Source organism: Erythrolamprus reginae, chromosome 3 (genome assembly GCF_031021105.1).
Source record: "Erythrolamprus reginae isolate rEryReg1 chromosome 3, rEryReg1.hap1, whole genome shotgun sequence".
Lineage (NCBI taxonomy): Eukaryota > Metazoa > Chordata > Lepidosauria > Squamata > Dipsadidae > Erythrolamprus > Erythrolamprus reginae.
Genome location: NC_091952.1, coordinates 120,506,522 through 120,524,963, shown reverse-complemented (window position 1 = coordinate 120,524,963; position 18,442 = coordinate 120,506,522). Strand labels below are relative to the sequence as shown.

The window sequence follows — 18,442 nt, the reverse complement described above, 5'->3', positions numbered from 1 at the left end:
TAACTCAAGGGTCGTTCTGCACACTCCTTAACAAAAAAATAGGTAAAATGGAAAACTGCTTGATAGGGGAAAATGAGATGTGATTTTGGCCAACACCAAATCAAAGGGATTACGGTCGATGGTCTAGGTTTATTTGTTTTAATTTAGTTGAATGTGCAAAGACTTTACATTTTGTTAATGTATTGGTTAAATTGATTGGTCAGGGCATCTCATTATTTTTCCTAAGTCATGCTCAATTTTCAAAACCAATATCTGTAGTTAGTACTTGAAGATAATAATGGGATGCATTTTGTTTTTCAGTGTCCCATTTGGCAAAATCATGTTTTAAAGTTATCAAATGATCTGATCTTGGATATTCCTGTATGTGATTGTCAAATAATGAATGCTGGTTTGTTGTGGATATAATCGGTAGCAACCTTAATTCTTAATTTTGATTAAATGTTAGCTTTATAGGAATTGTCACCTTTCTATTTTAAGAGGAGAAGGAAGGAGCTGAATTCAGACTTGTAGCCCATATGTTCAATTTTTAATTAAATAATAATTTGTGCATATTTTTTAAGGTTGGTGTGAGTGATTATGTCACAGTAATCATTTTCTGGAGCCAGAATGACAGATTTTCATTTTAGAAGCATAGATTCTTCCTGCATCCTCTTTGACTATTTGTGTTTTGTATCCTCTTCCCAAAATTTCCAATGTTTTTGGAGGTTACCTCTTATTGATGGCTGATATGGGAGAACCTATGTTTGAAGTTGCTGTTGAGTGTATCTCCTCCACTTATTTTTAACAATTATTCTGGAATGCAGTGTTAGAGATAAGATTTGAGATATAGAGGTCTCACCTCAAATGCTTTCCATATTTGGTGGGTACACAGAAATGTATGTGTACAGAGATTCCATCCAGCTGCTTGACACTTTTACAAGAGAAGATCATTGTTCACATTATGTTCCTTTTTCACACACAAATTAAGAGAAATAGCCATTCTGTTACCAGTTACATGGCAACTAGCTCATATGTTTTTGGCAGGATTATTTTGACCTTAGCTCTTTCCAAGTTGTCATTTGAGGACAATTGACCCAAATTTGTATGAGAAGAAAAATAAAAGAAAAAATCTGAAATATCATAGTTCAATATTCTGAAATAAAAAATAGAAAGTGTTTTTTCCTTCAAAAATTTCAAGCTGTGATTGACATTTAGATATAGAAGCACTTGTCTAGAGAGAAAGCCAAGTCCAGATAAGCCTGGGAAACTCAAACTTCAAGAAACTAATAAAAAGTAGTTTTATTTTTTCTTAGGCACTTTTAAAAATGGAAAGCGGCAGAGCTATGTATTTTTCAGAGTATAAGATGCACCCCCCCCCCAAAAGAGGATGGAAGTGTCAGTGCGTCTTATACACCAAATGTAGCCATTATTGCTGTCTTGAAACACATACACACCACCTGCAAAGAGCTCTTGGCTGCTGAGGAATGGCCAAAATGCCCGTTTTTGTGAAAAATGGGCCGTTTCTTGCCTGTTTTTTTGCAAAAATTGGGTGGGCAAAGGGTCGGGAGGAAATGGGGATTTTGCAGTATCCTTTCCCCGCCATGCTTACCAAGCCATACCCACCAAGCCAAGCCATATCCACAAAATCGGCAGAAATTTTTAAAAATCCTACTACTGAACCAGTTGCCAAGCATCCAAATTTTGATCACATGACCACAGGGATGCTGCAATGTCCTAAGTGTGAAAAATGGTCATAAATCACCTTTTTCCAGTGCCATTGTAATTTTGAACAATCACTAAACGAATTGTTGTAAATCAAGAATTACCTGTAGCCATCCGTTTAGGGCAGCCAAAACCTGGGCATCTACCAGATGATACTAGAAAAGATATAGTAGTAGTAGTAGTAGTAGTAGTAGTAGTAGTAATGATGATAATGATAATGATAACAACAACAACGTTGGAAGGGACCTTGGAGGTCTTCTAGTTCAACCCCCTATTTAGGCAGGAAGCCCTACACTACTTCAGACAAATGGTTACCCGACATCTTAAAAAGTTCCAGTGTTGGAGCATTCACAACCTCTGGAGGCAAGCTGTTCCACTGATTAATTGTTCTAACTTTCAGGAAATTTCTCCTTAGTTCTCTCCTTGTTTAGTTTCCACCCATTGCTTCTTGTTCTACTCTCAGGAGCTTTGGAGAATAGTTTGACTCCCTTTTCTTTGTGGCAGCCTCTGAGACATGCTATCATGTCTCCCCTAGTCTTTCTTTTCATTAAACTAGACATACCCAGTTCCTGCAACCATTATTCATATATTTTAGCCTCCAGTCACCTAATCATCTTTGTTGCTCTTCTCTGCACTTTTTCTAGAGTCTCAACATCCTTTAGCATCGTGGCGATCAAAGGCTTATAAAGTGGTATTAATACTTCATGTGATCTTGATTCTATCCCTCTGTTAATGCAGCCTAGAATTATGTTGGCTTTTTTGGCAGCTGCTGCATACTGCTGCTTCATATTTAAATGGTTGTCCACTAGGACTCCAAGATCTCTCTCACAGTTGCTACTGTTGAGCGATGTACCACATATGCTGTACCTGTGCATTTTGTTTTTCTTGCCTAGATGTAGAACATTATTTTTTTCACCATGAATTTCATTTTGTTAGATAGCGCCCATTGTTCAAGTTTGTCAAGATCCTTCTGTATTTTGAGCTTATCTTCTGGGGAGTTGGCTATTCCTGCCAGTTTGGTGTCAGCTGCAAATTTGATGAATTCCCCATCTATCCCTTCATCCAAGTGATTGATGAAGATGTTGAAGAGTACTGGACCTAAAACAGCCTTGCTGTACTCCGCTGCGTACATCCCTCCATGTAGATGCAGTTCCGTTGAGCACTACACGTTGATTGTGGTTGGTTTGCCAGTTTTGAATCCATCTGGTGGTCTTGTTGTCCATTCCACATTTTTCTACTTTATTTAGTAGTTGCTTATGATCTACTTTGTCAAATGCCTTACTGAAGTCCAAGTAAACCACATTGACAGCATTCCTCTGGTCCACTAATTTTGTCATTCTGTTAAAGAATGCAATAAGATTAGTGTGGCATGGTCTGTTTTTGACAAACCCATGTTGGCTTTTGGTTATTACTTTGTTTGCTTCTAGGTGTTCATTGATTCGTTGCTTGATTATCTTTTCCAAAATCTTCCTTGGTATTGAGGTCAGGCTGATAGGTCTGTAATTTCCTGGATTTGGTTTTTATTTTTCCTTTTTCAAAGATGGGAACTACGTCAGCTCTTTTCCTGGCAGATCCCCGATGCTCCAAGATCTTTGAAAGAATATAATTCAGTGGTTCTGAGATCTCGTCTGCCAATTATAGAAAAAGTTGTAACTCTTTGTTGCCTTTAAAAAAAAGATTCTCTAGATTATTATTATTTTTTTGCAGTCCAGATCTGATAGGCCAAGCTTTGTGGGATCAAACAATCTCTTCTATGTGCTAAATCACTAATTACCTATCATTGTGCACTAACTGTAACTACCTGCAATGCAAAATAATTTTTTTAGCCCTGCAGTATCATAAGTTAGTTATAGCAAGTACTTCATCAAATCTTTAATAGATCTTTGAATGATTCATTTGAGAGAAAAAAGAAATAAAGCTGGATATAATACAGTTTAAGCAGGAGTTGAATGCAAAACTCTTTTAGCTACTAATTAGTACTGTTGCGAATATGTAATATACTCAAATGATGTCACTAACACACATGATTTTCTGTACAGTATTTAGAAAACTTTCAGGAGCAACAGACACTTTATTTACGTGTCTCTGAATGGTCTGGTAAAGCAAAAGTTTACTGTATTTTCAGATAAGTTATCTAAAATATTTTTATCACTAGAGATAATGAAGGATTCTTCAAATACAAAACATTCTGGCTTGAAGGTAGCCACTTTGAGTATTCCAAGGATGAAATAAAATAGGAATGGTGTGTGTGCATGCGCCAAATATTCCTCAACCTCAATAGCACAACAGTAGGAGTGGTCTTGCCGCTCTTTTTAATTGAAATTGATTGAATGACTGATAAAGGCTTTGAAAGAAATGAAACAATTAAATATATGGCTAGATTGGAGAAGGCAGCTTACATTTCCATGCTTGCCGGTCTGGCTGACAGAACATACTTCTTAATGCAACTGCACCCTTAGCAACTTTATGGGAAAGTTAGAATTTATATGGGAGGAGAGATGGAGGGAGGACGGGATGTGTTGTGTTGTGAAGTTTTTTTCCCCTCTGAGGCAAATAGTGCAAAGATGTTTCCATGCACATATTGCTCTATTTCACACTCAAGTGTTGCTGGTATTACTAAGGCTGTGTATGTGTAGAATTACGAGAGAGTTGGTTAAATTTTGAAATTTATTAATTTATTAATTTATTAATTAATTTTTATTTATTTATTTATTTATTTATTTGATTTGATTTGATTTGATTTGATTTGACTTGACTTGACTTGATTTGATTTGTATGCCACTCCTCTCCGTAGACTCGGGGCGGCTAACAACAGTAATAAACAGCATGTAACAAATGTAATGTTTAAAATAATTTAAAAAACCCTTATTAAAAACCAGACATACACACAAACATACCATGCATAAATTGTATAGGCCTAGAGGGAAAAGTTCAGTTCCCCCAAGTCTGACGACAGAGGTGGGTTTTAAGGAGCTTACGAAAGGCAAGGAGGGTGGGGGCAATTCTGATCTCTGGGGGGAGCTGGTTCCAGAGGGTCGGGGCCGCCACAGAGAAGGCTTTTCCCCTGGGTCCCGCCAGACGACATTGTTTAGTTGATGGGACCCGAAGAAGACCGACTCTGTGGGACCTAACCGGTCGCTGGGATTCGTGTGGCAGAAGGCGGACACGGATGTATTCTGGTCCGATGCCATGAAGGGCTTCATAGGTCATAACCAACACTTTGAATTGTGACCGGAAACTGATCGACAACCAATGCAGACTGCAGAGTGTTGGTGTAACATGGGCATACTTGTGAGACTTCTGCATACTTTTGTGTTAATTGAATTTTGAGCTTCAGAGTACATTAAAATACTATGAAATACATAATGAATGGGATTGGGGTTTTTGAGATGCATTAATAGAAAAGAATATTAAAGTGACCAGCTTGTTCTGTAATCTGCCAGCCGATTAACCCAAACCATTTAAATAAACTGAAAAGCTTGTCAGTGCTCTCTGTTGACAAGATTGAGAAGGAAAGATTGAGGACAGTTTCTGACCCAAACACATGATTTCAGTAAATGAAAGCAGAACTATATTAATATTATTTTCTGTGGGGGTTATTTTGATTTTCAGAAATGTTTTTAAAATAATCCCTCTGGCCAAATTTTATGATTTGCAATGGACTACAGTTCTACCTACATTTTCACCTCGGGTGAAAACAAAGCAGCTGTAATTTTTCCCATGTTCCCATTTCTTCAAATGGAACTCAAAATCTTCTTCCCAGTTTTTGTGAGGTAGGCACCAATCCTATGAGCAGAACTAAATATGCTTAGTTTAAAGAAGAGAAGAGGGTGGGATGGGGGATAAGAGGAGACATGGTAGCAGTCTCCCAATTCTTAGCCATCAGTGGAAGGAGGGTGTGGATTTATTCTCTGTAGCACCTGAGGGTAGAACAAAAACCAGCAGGTAGAAATTTCTCAGCAATCCAAGTTCAAAATAAGTAGTAGTATCCCAATCACAAGAACTATTAAATGGTGAATTAGACCGTCTTCTGGAGTTGTGGGTGATCCATCGCTGAAGATTTTCAAATAATGGAGAATCATTTGCATCGTACGCGTAAAGAACCATTCAGACAAGAGAACTGGGTATAAATGGGTCACTTTATTAATACATAAATGAAATAGACCTGCAGAGGTAAAACCTAAATGGGGCCGAAAATCCCAACACATAATATTTCTAAGCACCTATGGGCGAAACTCCTTACTAAGCAAGGGGAGGATACCATGGCCCTTTCCTTGCTCTCCACCACACCACAAGGCATGTGGGAAGGCTCACTCCCCCAGATCCCCTTCCTGAGACCTGAGTAGATGAGCCCCAAGGGCACCCCCTCTGCATCACTCAGGCCCTATAGGCCCGGAGCTTCTGCGGAGGGGCAGCTCATCACCTTCCAAAAGGAGAACCCACAGCTGCTGCTAACACCCCTTTCCGCCCATACCTGCCACCGCAGTGACCAAGGGGATTAAAGCCAGATTGAAGCCAAATCAAGCTAATAATAGCTAGAAAAACCCACCCCTAACCAATCCTATCCTCAAATCTCAGTTTGGAGTAGGTGAAAAGCCAGCTGTGCCATAAACTGCTGCAGCCGCAAAAAAATTCCTGCTTGGCCCCAACCAGCAACCAACAGTCACACTGACACAAGGGAAGGCCGGGCAGGTGTCAGCAAAGAAGATCCAAAAGGATCGAGCTGGGGGCCCTTTTATCTAGGCCTGTGTCTTGCCTCCCCCGGCCTTCTATTGCAAGCGCAGCACCACTCTGCTTTCTGGGCGATGCCAGCAATCCTTGGGATCACCCAGCCATGTGGCGCTCGGATTGGGCTGATGCGAGCATGCACGGGTGCCGCAAAGCCTGCTGGATGATCCCCTCAATCCCCAGGATCACCCAGCCTCCGAGAGCAAAGAGACGATACTTCTGGCTCCGACACAATCGCCGACCAGCATTCCAGTCGCTGATTGGTAATTGTCTGTGCAGGGTAGTGGGCTGATTAGAAGATTTCCTAGGTGGTTTTGATTCTATGGTTTTGGTTGGCTGATCTTGAAATAGGTGAAGAAAAATTTAACTTGGTTAATACCACCATAAATTCAGGGCTGTAGATTAGAAGAATGCTGGAAAGAGTTAGTATTTAATCACTTCCACATTGTTGCCAAGAACACAAGTTGGACATACCCAGCGTCTCACTAGGAATTCAGCTTTAAGAGTGTTTGTTTTAATGAGAAGATTAATAAAATATGCTAACTACAACAAGGCAGTTATAGTGTATCTTATCTGTGACATTGCCAATAAAGTGGAATTATTGTAGTGTTGGAAGAAATGTCCATCTGGGTTCAGTTCCAAGTGGGAAGAAAGATACTGGAAACATGGAGACGGCTTGGAAAGATGGTTTAATGCCTTGGAGCTCCTGGGTGAAGAGGGAGATCACATCAGGGGTGGGTTCTAAATGTTTTAATTACCAGTTCTGTGGCTTGGAAGTCAGGTGTGGCTTCAGGTGGGCATGGCTTCGTCATGGGACTGGGTGGGCCTGTCCAACTTGCAAAATGTGGTGAAACTCACTTACCAACACTTAGCAACCAAAATTTTGGGCTCAATTGTGGCCATAAGTTTTCTTCTTCTTCTTCTTCTTCTTCTTCTTCTTCTTCTTCTTCTTCTTCTTCTTCTTCTTCTTCTTCTTCTTCTTCTTCTTCTTCTTTTCTTCTTTTTTCTTCTTTTTTTCTTCTTTTCCTTTTCCTTCCTTCCTTCCTTGTCTCTGTTTCCCTTCTTCTTTCTTAATTTCTCTCTCTCTCTTCTCAGCAGTGGGGGAAGGAAGAAAGTGCTGGGAGGGTGGGCAGCCCAGCAGCAATACATCCCCGGTCATGTGCCGTCCTGGAGAGCCATTGTTGCCACCACTGCCCCTCTAGCCTTCCTGGATTCAGCGCTGGGGGCAGCAAAAAAATGCAGTTGAGCAGAGCCGGGGCGTTAGTGCGGGAACAGTTCAGGGCAGGTGATGGTTCATCTTCATATGGGGAGGGCACCCCAGGAACCCTCCTCTGCACAAACGTCTACTGCTGAGTGGTCCTTCACACTGCCCACTTCGCTTGTGGAGGGGGAGCGGAATGAGCTGGAACATTCATAGGGTGGTTTAATGGGGCTGAGGCCATTCTCCCCCCTTCGCCTTGCCTGAACTTACAACCGCTGCGCTCACTTGTTGTGGCTTTAACATTACAGAATGAGAATCATTTAAGTCTAAACTGAATAGGAATGAGTATAGTTTCAATTAAATATAATTCTGCAAACAGATAGGCTGTTCTAATTTTGTATGAAATATAATTGAATAGCACTACCTTCATAATTCTTAGAGACTCTTAAAGAAACATGTTTGTTTTTTCTTAATCTAATCTATTTTGGTAGCAATGAAGACAAAATAAGCTTAGAATTTGCTGATCTTGTGCTTTCAGACATTGCAAATTTTCTCAGTTGTCTGAGATTACTTAAATCCATTTATACTTGTTACACTATAACTCAGACATTCACAGAGGTGACCCCTGAGAGGAGAGAGAGAAATAGGGCTATGTCTACAGTCTGGTATATCTTGCTTATTCTGTTTGCCAATCAGGTTTTGCCCCCTCCCTCCCATAGAAATATGGCATGTAAGCAACCCATAAATTAGAATGCCATTTGGGAGAGACATAATTTTTTGAGGGAACTTTCTCCCCGTTTTCCATTTTATATTGAATCATGAATAATATGTCATGCTCCTGAAGATGATGTAATCCCATACTACTAATTTCATATTTGCAGATTAAGCAAATGTGATCATGATGTAAATGGAATGTGATCATGATTAAGCTTCATGATCACATGCATGTAATTTCATGATTACATCCATTCAATATACCTGGGAATATATTGCTATTCCAGTATATATATATTTTTAGATCTTGTGCATGTATATGAAGCATCTGTGTATTTGTTATGACAAATAATATATTTGTAAGAAAATTTGAGTTAGGTGGGACAAGTATTGAGAAATTTAGTTTATTACTGGTATGTTGTCATGACATAACAACATGTCCAAACAGCAAAGAAGTATCGGAAGACATGATGAGCAAATTGGGAATGGTTGGCTTGGATGTTATGTTATAATTTCATAGACAAAGCAGTAGTTTAATGATAATTTTAAAAAACACATCCTCTGCCTACACAATTATTTTGGGTATATTGGAGTCAACAAAGCTCTAATGTACACATTGAGAAAAATGAGTAAAGTTTAACAACACAGACTGTCTGATATTTTATTGGAATTACTAGCTAAATACCTGTACTCCACTACAGAACTATGTGATCGGGCCTGATAATTCCGACACTTACGACATTGAAAATTAATTAGCAAATCAGCCCCTCCTCTACTCTTTTCTCCTCAGCCTTGCCCCACATAATCCTCCCCTATCCTATCCCTTCTCTCCCCCAGCTTTGCCCCACAGAGGTCTCTCCTCTCCTCTCTTCTTCTCTCCCTCAGTCTGGCCCCACAGAAGCCTCACCTGTGTTATCTGGTTCTCTGCAAAGTTATTTTCAGGTTGGGAGGAGAGGGGGAGTAGAACATCTAACTAATTAGCATCAAAGTGTGCTAATAATACTTTTTTATTGTCTACTGACTTGGGGATGAGTTTGATTATATTTGTGTGCAGCTTTCCTTATTTGTGTTTTCCTAATCACATGATCTACAGATATCTACAAAAGATCTGTAAATCTTTTTCTGCATTTTTTTCTCTTTTCCCTTTAACTGGTGTTTACAGTAGAAAAAACAGATTTGTTTAAACTGAGGAGGCAAAATCTGTCTCTGCTTACCAGCATCCATTGGTATTCGTCTGGCTAGCATGGCTTAACTCAACTGTTCTGTAGTAAAGTTGCTTTCTGCTGTGAAAGCAAAAGTGAAACTGAAACTCCTCTGCTTATGTTTTGCATTTGGATCAGATTTCTTTTCAGGTTGGGAGGGGGAGTAGAACTCCTTAGCATCAGAGCTTATTAATAATAAAATAAGAAATACTCATGCTCAGATGGTCATTCTGAAAAATCCTTTTTTTTTTGGTGAGCAAATAGAAGCCAAGGGGAACATACATGGCAAATTTCAAGTTTGTAGGCTTTATGGTCCTTGAGATTTTGTGATTAATGTGTGAGTGGTTTTTTCCTTTATATGTATAGACTATATACAGTAATGCCTCACTACTTCGCGGTTCATCTTTTGCGGATTCTCTACACGGGTTTTCAAAGAGGGCTTAAATCCATTGAAAATTTTAAATCCATTAAAAATTCATAAAATTCTTCTACAGTAGGATGTCACATGTAGTTCCAGCTGAGAAACATTATAGAATGACTGTTTAATGCAAAGGGTCGGTTTGAAAAGTCCAAATACTCGTTAAATACATTAAAAAAAATATTTCCTCTACTTCATGGGAATTCGTTTTTCACAGGTGGTCTTGGAACGCTTCCCCATCGAAAAATGTATTTAACGAGTACTGTATTTGGACTTTTCAAACCGACCCTTTGCATTAAGCAGTCATCCTTTAAAAATGTTTCAGCAATGTTGTAGAAAACAAAATTAAAATACACATTTACAGCTTTTGGTAGCATTCCACATGTTTAATTCATTTTATTGTAATTCCTACAAGTTTACCAAACCACTATTTTTGCTGTTATTGTTGTTACTGGAACACTGGTGATAAAATGCATCTCAAGGCAATAAGCGTTTTATTCCATAATGAAAATACTGAAATTCAGACTAGAAAATGAACATTGAAATTTTTTCTTTCATTTTCCCAATACGTAAGAAAGTATGTAAGTAAATAAATAGGGATAGGATTGATTGCTGGGTTTGCTTTACTACTAATCTGATGAAAATATTGCTCTTTGTGGTCTTCAATATAGAATTAATCTCCTTCAAAATGCATCTTGTGCTGATATTCTCTTTTAGCTCTTTTATTTATCTCTTTCTTTTATTAAAAAGATTCCAAGCTGATAAAAAATGAGCTCAAAGTATATTTTTAAAGACATTGATTTATAAAAGAGTTATACAGTAAGGTTCTGTATTACCCTGAAGAGAGAAACAGAGATTCATTGACTATGAATACAGTTTCTGTATTCACCCTTTCTGTATTCACTGACTGTTTTTATTTCATATCTGTGCATGTAGAGAAAAGGCTGGTAATGGTTCCTTTAAAAGACAAAGTGAGTTCAAGATCAACTGTAGAAAATGCAATACATAAGAACTGAATTACTTGTGGGACTTAAATATGAACAACTGGCTGGCTTGTTCTATGCAAAATATAGGAGGATACAGTTATAATGGTGTGGCTGTAATTTACTCCCACAGAAATCTTGAGTAGTGAAGTAGAAGGTTTTTTTTTTGGCTCTAGTAAAAATCCATTTTGTCTATGCAGTTCACTGAGGAAGAGATTTTGTTAGAAAGAAGCTCAAGTACGATAGTTCTTTGATTACTTAACATTTTAATAGAAATAATTTTTTTGCTTAGACACTGGCCATAACCTTTTAGTTTGCCATGGAGAAAGCATCTCAACTGGGAATAAGTTGACAGAATTGCCAACAGCAAAAGATGTTGATTGCTATTATTTACATACCTCAATTGTGCATTAAATTAAGGATGTGCATTTTAATTTATGATAATTTCAAGGTGGGGTAGCAAAATCTTAATTAAACTGAAAGGTTTTTCCAGCGGGATAGATATGCTGTGCCCAATTCTTATTAATTAGAAGCAACCACCCTATTTGTGAACCCATTAGGGGATCTTCTAATTTGCTTAATCCAACTTTTCACCAGCTATAGGGGGAGGGGGGAATCAATCCTGAGCCATCACAGCTTCCCAACAGCCAATATCAGCCCTGATATTTGGAATTATATTTGATTGTCATGGTGGTTTTCAGTGACGTTTTTCTTACATTTGATAGTTATATTTTTTTAAGCAAAACAAATTCTTTTTTCACTTTTCAAAATAGTCTCCTACATTTTCTTGTGGCCCAAGCTCGACATCAGCAGAAATAGAAAGTCGTTCAAAAGTTCTGTTATATTGGCCATTCCTTTTATCTTGCTGTATCCATTGTGCCTGATATAGGCTGTCAGCAGTTTGTTTGTTTGTTTTACTTATTGAAAACCTGCTGTGTTCTGGGCCTAGTCTTGTACAGCAGGATGTGATTTAATTGCCTTTCTTCTGACTTTTTTCCTTTTTGCTGCCTGCTATGGTGCCTTTCCTTAGTGTATTGTAATGATCCTGGTAGTCAGGAAGTCAAATAATTATTTACAGTACTATTTCCATTCTTAGCCAATAATGTTTTGTCCAGTTTTCAATCAATTTAAAGCAGATGTTTAGGCCTAGTTCTGTAATATTGTTTAGCCTCTGCTTAGTCTCCTCATCATTGAAAGGATTGAAAGGAATAATTATTTCTAAACGTAGTAATACTGTATTGCTTTCAAATGTGGATGATCTCAGAAAAATATTGATTCTACAGTCTATATTCTAGAATTGTGGGCAATTACTTTTTTTCCTTCTGAGCATTGCCTTCATAGTCATTGGAAACTATCAAGGCAACTATCATCCATTCTGTTCTTGATACATATCATCTTTATGCCTGAATGCTTTGTAATTCTCTGTTGTTTTCTCTCCCCACAGTTTTTATGCAGAAAAATAGAGGGTTTTGAAGTTAGGCTAAGAGTCTTGCGTAGTATCAGAATGGCAAATACTTGTCATTTAATTCAATTTAAGGTTGGAATTATCCAAGTAGCTACTTGCGATTTATGCACGCCATCAACTGTCAAAGCCATAGCAAGAAAATATATGGATTTCATTTGATAGTGGCTTTTATTTCACTTTACTTGAGGGTGGTGCTCATACAATCGCTTGAGAATTAGACAGATGCTTTTGCCTTGGTAAGAGGAACAGATCAGAACCTCTGGTTTTGCATATTAAGCTAAATACACCACAGGCAAAGCCATATATGTCTGTTAGTCATGCTTGCTTGTGATGGGTTCCTCTGGGTATATTCAGAAGAGTTTATATCAGCATAATGCAGATTGGTTCATTACCATACAGCTTAGGAAACCTGATTGAGAAGTGCAAGGGAAGAATGATATGTGATGTTTCAAACTATTAGAAGAAAAATCACATAAATTTAAAATATCCATTAGTTTAATTCATAATTTAGAAAAAGCTTTAGGTATAATTACACATTTATTTTTATACAGATTAATAAAATCAATAATTAAGACATCTATTCTCAAATATAATTGCTTAAGCAAATGGGAAAATAATTAAAATTGGAGAAGAGATATTCATTCTTTTATTTTTCCTTTTGTTTTTTAGATTGCTTTGAAATATGATCCACAGGTAGAAGAAGATCTCCGCAACTGGATTGAAGAAGTTACCGGCATGAGCATTGGCCCAAATTTCCAGCTGGGCTTAAAGGATGGCATTATACTATGCGAGTAAGCAATGCTTTTAAAATTCTCCATCCAGTAGATCTGTTTAAGTCTGAAACGGCAGCTGTTGGGCATAGATCAAATTTTATATTTTACATTTTAAAAACATTATGTACACGTTTGTGTCTTAGAAAGGCTATACATGTTTTCCAGAGATGAGCATATTGTGTAATTGTTGAAAGTGCAGGTTTGAAGAACTGCACCTCGCTAAATAACCCTATAGCTCTTAGAAACAACAGAATACAGTTCTGCTCAACTGAATTAACAATATCAACATTTCGTGCATTTTTTGTTCTCTGTGAAATAAGCTTGCCTGTTACTAAAATACCCTATAATATTCATGTGAGGTTTTTTAAAATTGGAACTTTAAGAAACTTCTTATATTTTGTCTATAGGAAAAAGCAGTACAGTGGTACCTCATGATACGAACCCCTCGTCATACGAACTTTTCAAGATACGAACCCAGGGTTCGGAATTTTTTTGCCTCTTCTTACAAACTTTTTTCACCTTACGAACCTGCCGCCGGCCGCTGGGATGCCCCACCTCCAGACTTGAGTTCCTCCCGTTTTTTCCCACCCTGTTCTCCCCCATTCTCCCCTCTGGATCTCCATGGGTTTCCTCCGTTTTTCTCCACTCTTTCCTGCCCCATTCTCCCCTCTGGATCTCCATGGGTTTCCTCCATTTTTCTGCACTCTTTCCTGCCCCATTCTCCCCGCTGGATCTCCATGGGTTTCCTCCATTTTTCTGCACTCTTTCCTGCCCCATTCTCCCCTCTGGATCTCCATGGGTTTCCTCCGTTTTTCTCCACTCTTTCCTGCCCCATTCTCCCCTCTGGATCTCCATGGGTTTCCTCCGTTTTTCTCCACTCTTTCCTGCCCCATTCTCCCCTCTGGATCTCCATGGGTTTCCTCTGTTTTTCTCCACTCTTTCCTGCCCCATTCTCCCCTCTGGATCTCCATGGGTTTCCTCCGTTTTTCTCCACTCTTTCCTGCCCCATTCTCCCCTCTGGATCTCCATGGGTTTCCTCCATTTTTCTGCACTCTTTCCTGCCCCATTCTCCCCTCTGGATCTCCATGGGTTTCCTCCGTTTTTCTCCACTCTTTCCTGCCCCATTCTCCCCTCTGGATCTCCATGGGTTTCCTCTGTTTTTCTCCACTCTTTCCTGCCCCATTCTCCCCTCTGGATCTCCATGGGTTTCCTCCGTTTTTCTCCACTCTTTCCTGCCCCATTCTCCCCTCTGGATCTCCATGGGTTTCCTCCGTTTTTCTCCACTCTGTCCTGCCCCATTCTCCCCTCTGGATCTCCATGGGTTTCCTCCGTTTTTCTGCACTCTTTCCTGCCCCATTCTCCCCTCTGGATCTCCATGGGTTTCCTCCGTTTTTCTCCACTCTTTCCTGCCCCATTCTCCCCTCTGGATCTCCATGGGTTTCCTCCATTTTTCTCCACTCTTTCCTGCCCCATTCTCCCCTCTGGATCTCCATGGGTTTCCTCCGTTTTTCTGCACTCTTTCCTGCCCCATTCTCCCCTCTGGATCTCCATGGGTTTCCTCCGTTTTTCTCCACTCTTTCCTGCCCCATTCTCCCCTCTGGATCTCCATGGGTTTCCTCCGTTTTTCTGCACTCTTTCCTGCCCCATTCTCCCCTCTGGATCTCCATGGGTTTCATCCGTTTTTCTCCACTCTTTCCTGCCCCATTCTCCCCTCTGGATCTCCATGGGTTTCCTCTGTTTTTCTCCACTCTTTCCTGCCCCATTCTCCCCTCTGGATCTCCATGGGTTTCCTCCGTTTTTCTCCACTCTTTCCTGCCCCATTCTCCCCTCTGGATCTCCATGGGTTTCATCCGTTTTTCTCCACTCTTTCCTGCCCCATTCTCCCCTCTGGATCTCCATGGGTTTCCTCTGTTTTTCTCCACTCTTTCCTGCCCCATTCTCCCCTCTGGATCTCCATGGGTTTCCCTCCCCCCACTCCGTTCGCCTCAGCTTCGTCTGCCGGCAGCTTTTTGTTTTTTAAGCCTTAATGGTTTGGATTTTCCTAATCGGCTTGCACGCATTATTGGCTTTTCCATTGACTCCTATGGGAAACATTGTTTCATCTTACGAACTTTTCACCTTACGAACCTCGTCCTGGAACCAATTAAGTTCGTAAGATGAGGTATTACTGTATAATGGTTGAATGAACAAAATTAGAAAGAAGGTAGCTAGAGTCTGTGGAAAATATGAAACTTATGTAGCTTGTACCTAAGATCATTTTCTTGTATGAAGAAAACATAATACGCCTTTAGCAGGATTAATAAAATAAAATTATGGCTTTGAAAATGGAAAAAGGCCCTTTACTTCATCACTTTTGCAGGCTTATCAACAAACTCCAGCCAGGATCAATAAAGAAAATAAATCAGTCCAAGTTAAACTGGCATCAGGTAAGCTATGGTTTATTTTTTATTTGTCTTTTCTTTAAGGAGAATTGCAATGAATAAATGATAATGGCCAGCTGTTTTCAAAAAGAGACACATTAAAGGTCTATTTTTCAGAAACTACAAATAGTATTAACTTATGTAAAGCACCAATATCTGTACAACGGGATTACTAATTTTAGTAATTAGAAGGTACCATCCCTGTACATGTATTTCCTGAAAAGAAAAAAGCAAGGAGAAAGATAGTTCTTAAGAGAAAATCAGAGAAGCAGAAGTTTCGTTAAAAGCTTTCTTGGGATTGGAGAAATTTCTATCTCTTGGTAGATTTTCTCTAAATTTTCATAGCTCAAGGAATCTGATACTGTGTGCTCACTTTTCAAATAGCAGGGCCCTCTAGTAGTACAAGAATGAAAATCAGTAACTGCATCTCCTTTAAATTAGAAATTTATCCCATTTTCTATGGAAATGATTTTTCACATTATATGTACCGGGAAAAATTAAATGGATGAATACCCACATCCAACAAAACAAACCTTCAAATACAACAGATGATGAAGCAAAATTATTTTTGCAACAGGAGTATAAATATTATGGGATCATATTAACCGAGCACTTCAAGTTCAAAGCTGAACAGAATAAAATTACACTGTTCTGATGCCATGTTAATCACTGAAATATTATCTTCCTATTTTCTCTTATGCTTGACTTGTAAGCTTCATTTAAGTAACATTTTCCTCAATTAAACATGTTTTATTTACAAATATATGTGCCTAAATCATAACTGCAGTGTTCCCTCGATTTTCGCTGAGGATCCATTCCGAGACTGCCCGCGAAAGTCGAATTTCCACGAAGTAGAGATGCGGAAGTAAATACACTATTTTTGGCTATGAACAGTATCACAAGCTTTTCCTTAACACTTTAAACCCCTAAATTGCAATTTTCCATTCCCTTAGCAACCATTTAGATTATTAGTCACCATGTTTATTTATTAAAGTTTATTAAAAAAAATATTTATTAAAGGCAGACGAAGGTTTGAGGATGACATATGACATCATCGGGCGGGAAAAACCGTGGTATAGGGAAAAAACCCCGCGAAGTATTTTTTAATTAATATTTTTGAAAAACCGTGGTATAGACTTTTCATGAAGTTTGAACCCGTGAAAATCGAGGGAACACTGTGTTATTAAAAACAGCCAGAACACTGATTTTAAGGAGGTTGTCGGCAAGTAGCATTTCTCCCATCCATGTGAATCCCACCTGATTTTTTTCCTCAAACAATAGCCCTCCATAATTACTGGTTCCAAGTAATGTATAGCTCCACTTAAATAAACGGTGATAACAAGTTGTAAGAATGTGACTTACTGCATTTGTTTTTAGCTGGAGAACATTGGAAACTTTATCAAGGCCATACAACAATATGGCATGAAACCACATGATATTTTTGAAGCAAATGATCTCTTTGAGAATGGAAATATGACCCAAGTCCAGACATCACTGGTGGCACTTGCAGGTTTGGTAAGTACATTGATCCATGCAGTCCAATGCACATTTTACCATCCTTAGTAAGTAACAAACCTTATAACAGTGATGGTGAACCTTTTTTGGCTTGGGTGTCAAAAGGGTGCGCACGCGTGTGATAGTGTGTGGGCACATGCCCACAACCATAATGCAATGCCCTTTCCCTGTGCTTGTGCACAATCCCTGCGCTGCCCCCACACATGCGCACAACACCCTTTCCCCCGTCCTGCCCCCCCCCCAACATGCGCACAGACTCACTGAAACCTCCAGGCTTCCGGTAGACCCATTGGGCTGCTTTTTGCTCTCCCCAGGGTTCAGGAGGCTTTCCTGAAGCCTGGAGAGAGTGAAAACGGCTGAAAAGAAGGCCCAAAATTAGCTGGCCAATGTGTGTATGCGTGCTGGAGCTGACATAGGGCAACATCTCTTGTGCCCTCAGATATGGCTCCATGTGCCACGGTTCACCATCACTGCCTTATAATATTGGTTCACATCGTTTGTTACCTAAAGAAATTATAGAACAGGCATGCTAATGAATTTCATAGTTTGAGTTTGTGTTATGGCTGCCCTAAGAATTAATAATTAATAATAATAATACTGTAATTTATTAGACTTGTATGTCGCCCCTCTCTGAAAATTTGGGCGGCTCACAACAGCAATAAAACAGTACAATAAAAATCTAATAGTTAAAACTATGATTAAAAATCCGCTATCTTAAAAAACCCCAATCAGTACTATAAAATCACAACTATACACTTAATGGTCAGAGAAGGGGATACATTAATTGTCCCATGCCTGGTGACATAGATAGGTCTTCAAGGTCTTGCGGAAAGCAAGGAGGGTGGGGGCAGTTCGAATCTCCGGGGGGAGTTGATTCCAGAGGGCTCTTCCCCTAGGCTCTTCCCCTAGGCCCCGCCAGGCAACATTGTTTAGTCGACGGGACCTGGAGAAGGCCGACTCTGTCAGACCTAATCGGCCGCTGGGATTCATGCGGCAGAAGGCAGTCCCGTAGGTATTCTGGTCCAATGCTGTGTAGGGCCTTATAGGTCATCACCAACACTTTGAATTGTGTCCGGAAACTAATTGGCAACCAGTGCAGGCCGCAGAATGTTGACAAAACATGGGCATATCTGAGACGACCCATGATTGCTCGTGCGGCCAACAAATCCCATTAATTTGTCTGCACAATTGACAAGTCCCATTAATTTGTCTGCACAAAAACCATCACTTTACCATGTTACATCAACAAAGCAATAGGTCAAATCGTCAAATTAAGGAACTGATCATTGATTTTTGAATAAACACGACAAACTTTCATTCTT

General features: G+C 39.4%; 1 protein-coding gene across 1 annotated transcript in view; it reads left to right on the top strand.

Moving 5' to 3' along the window:
- The window catches only part of CNN3 (calponin 3), a 43,065-nt gene that overhangs the window by 16,766 nt on the left and 7,857 nt on the right, over positions 1 to 18,442 (top strand). Inside the window, exons 2-4 of the mRNA XM_070746522.1 lie at positions 13,082 to 13,203; positions 15,545 to 15,611; positions 16,983 to 17,120. Coding sequence (XP_070602623.1) covers positions 13,082 to 13,203; positions 15,545 to 15,611; positions 16,983 to 17,120 — 327 coding nt within the window. The remainder of the gene's footprint in view (positions 1 to 13,081; positions 13,204 to 15,544; positions 15,612 to 16,982; positions 17,121 to 18,442) is intronic.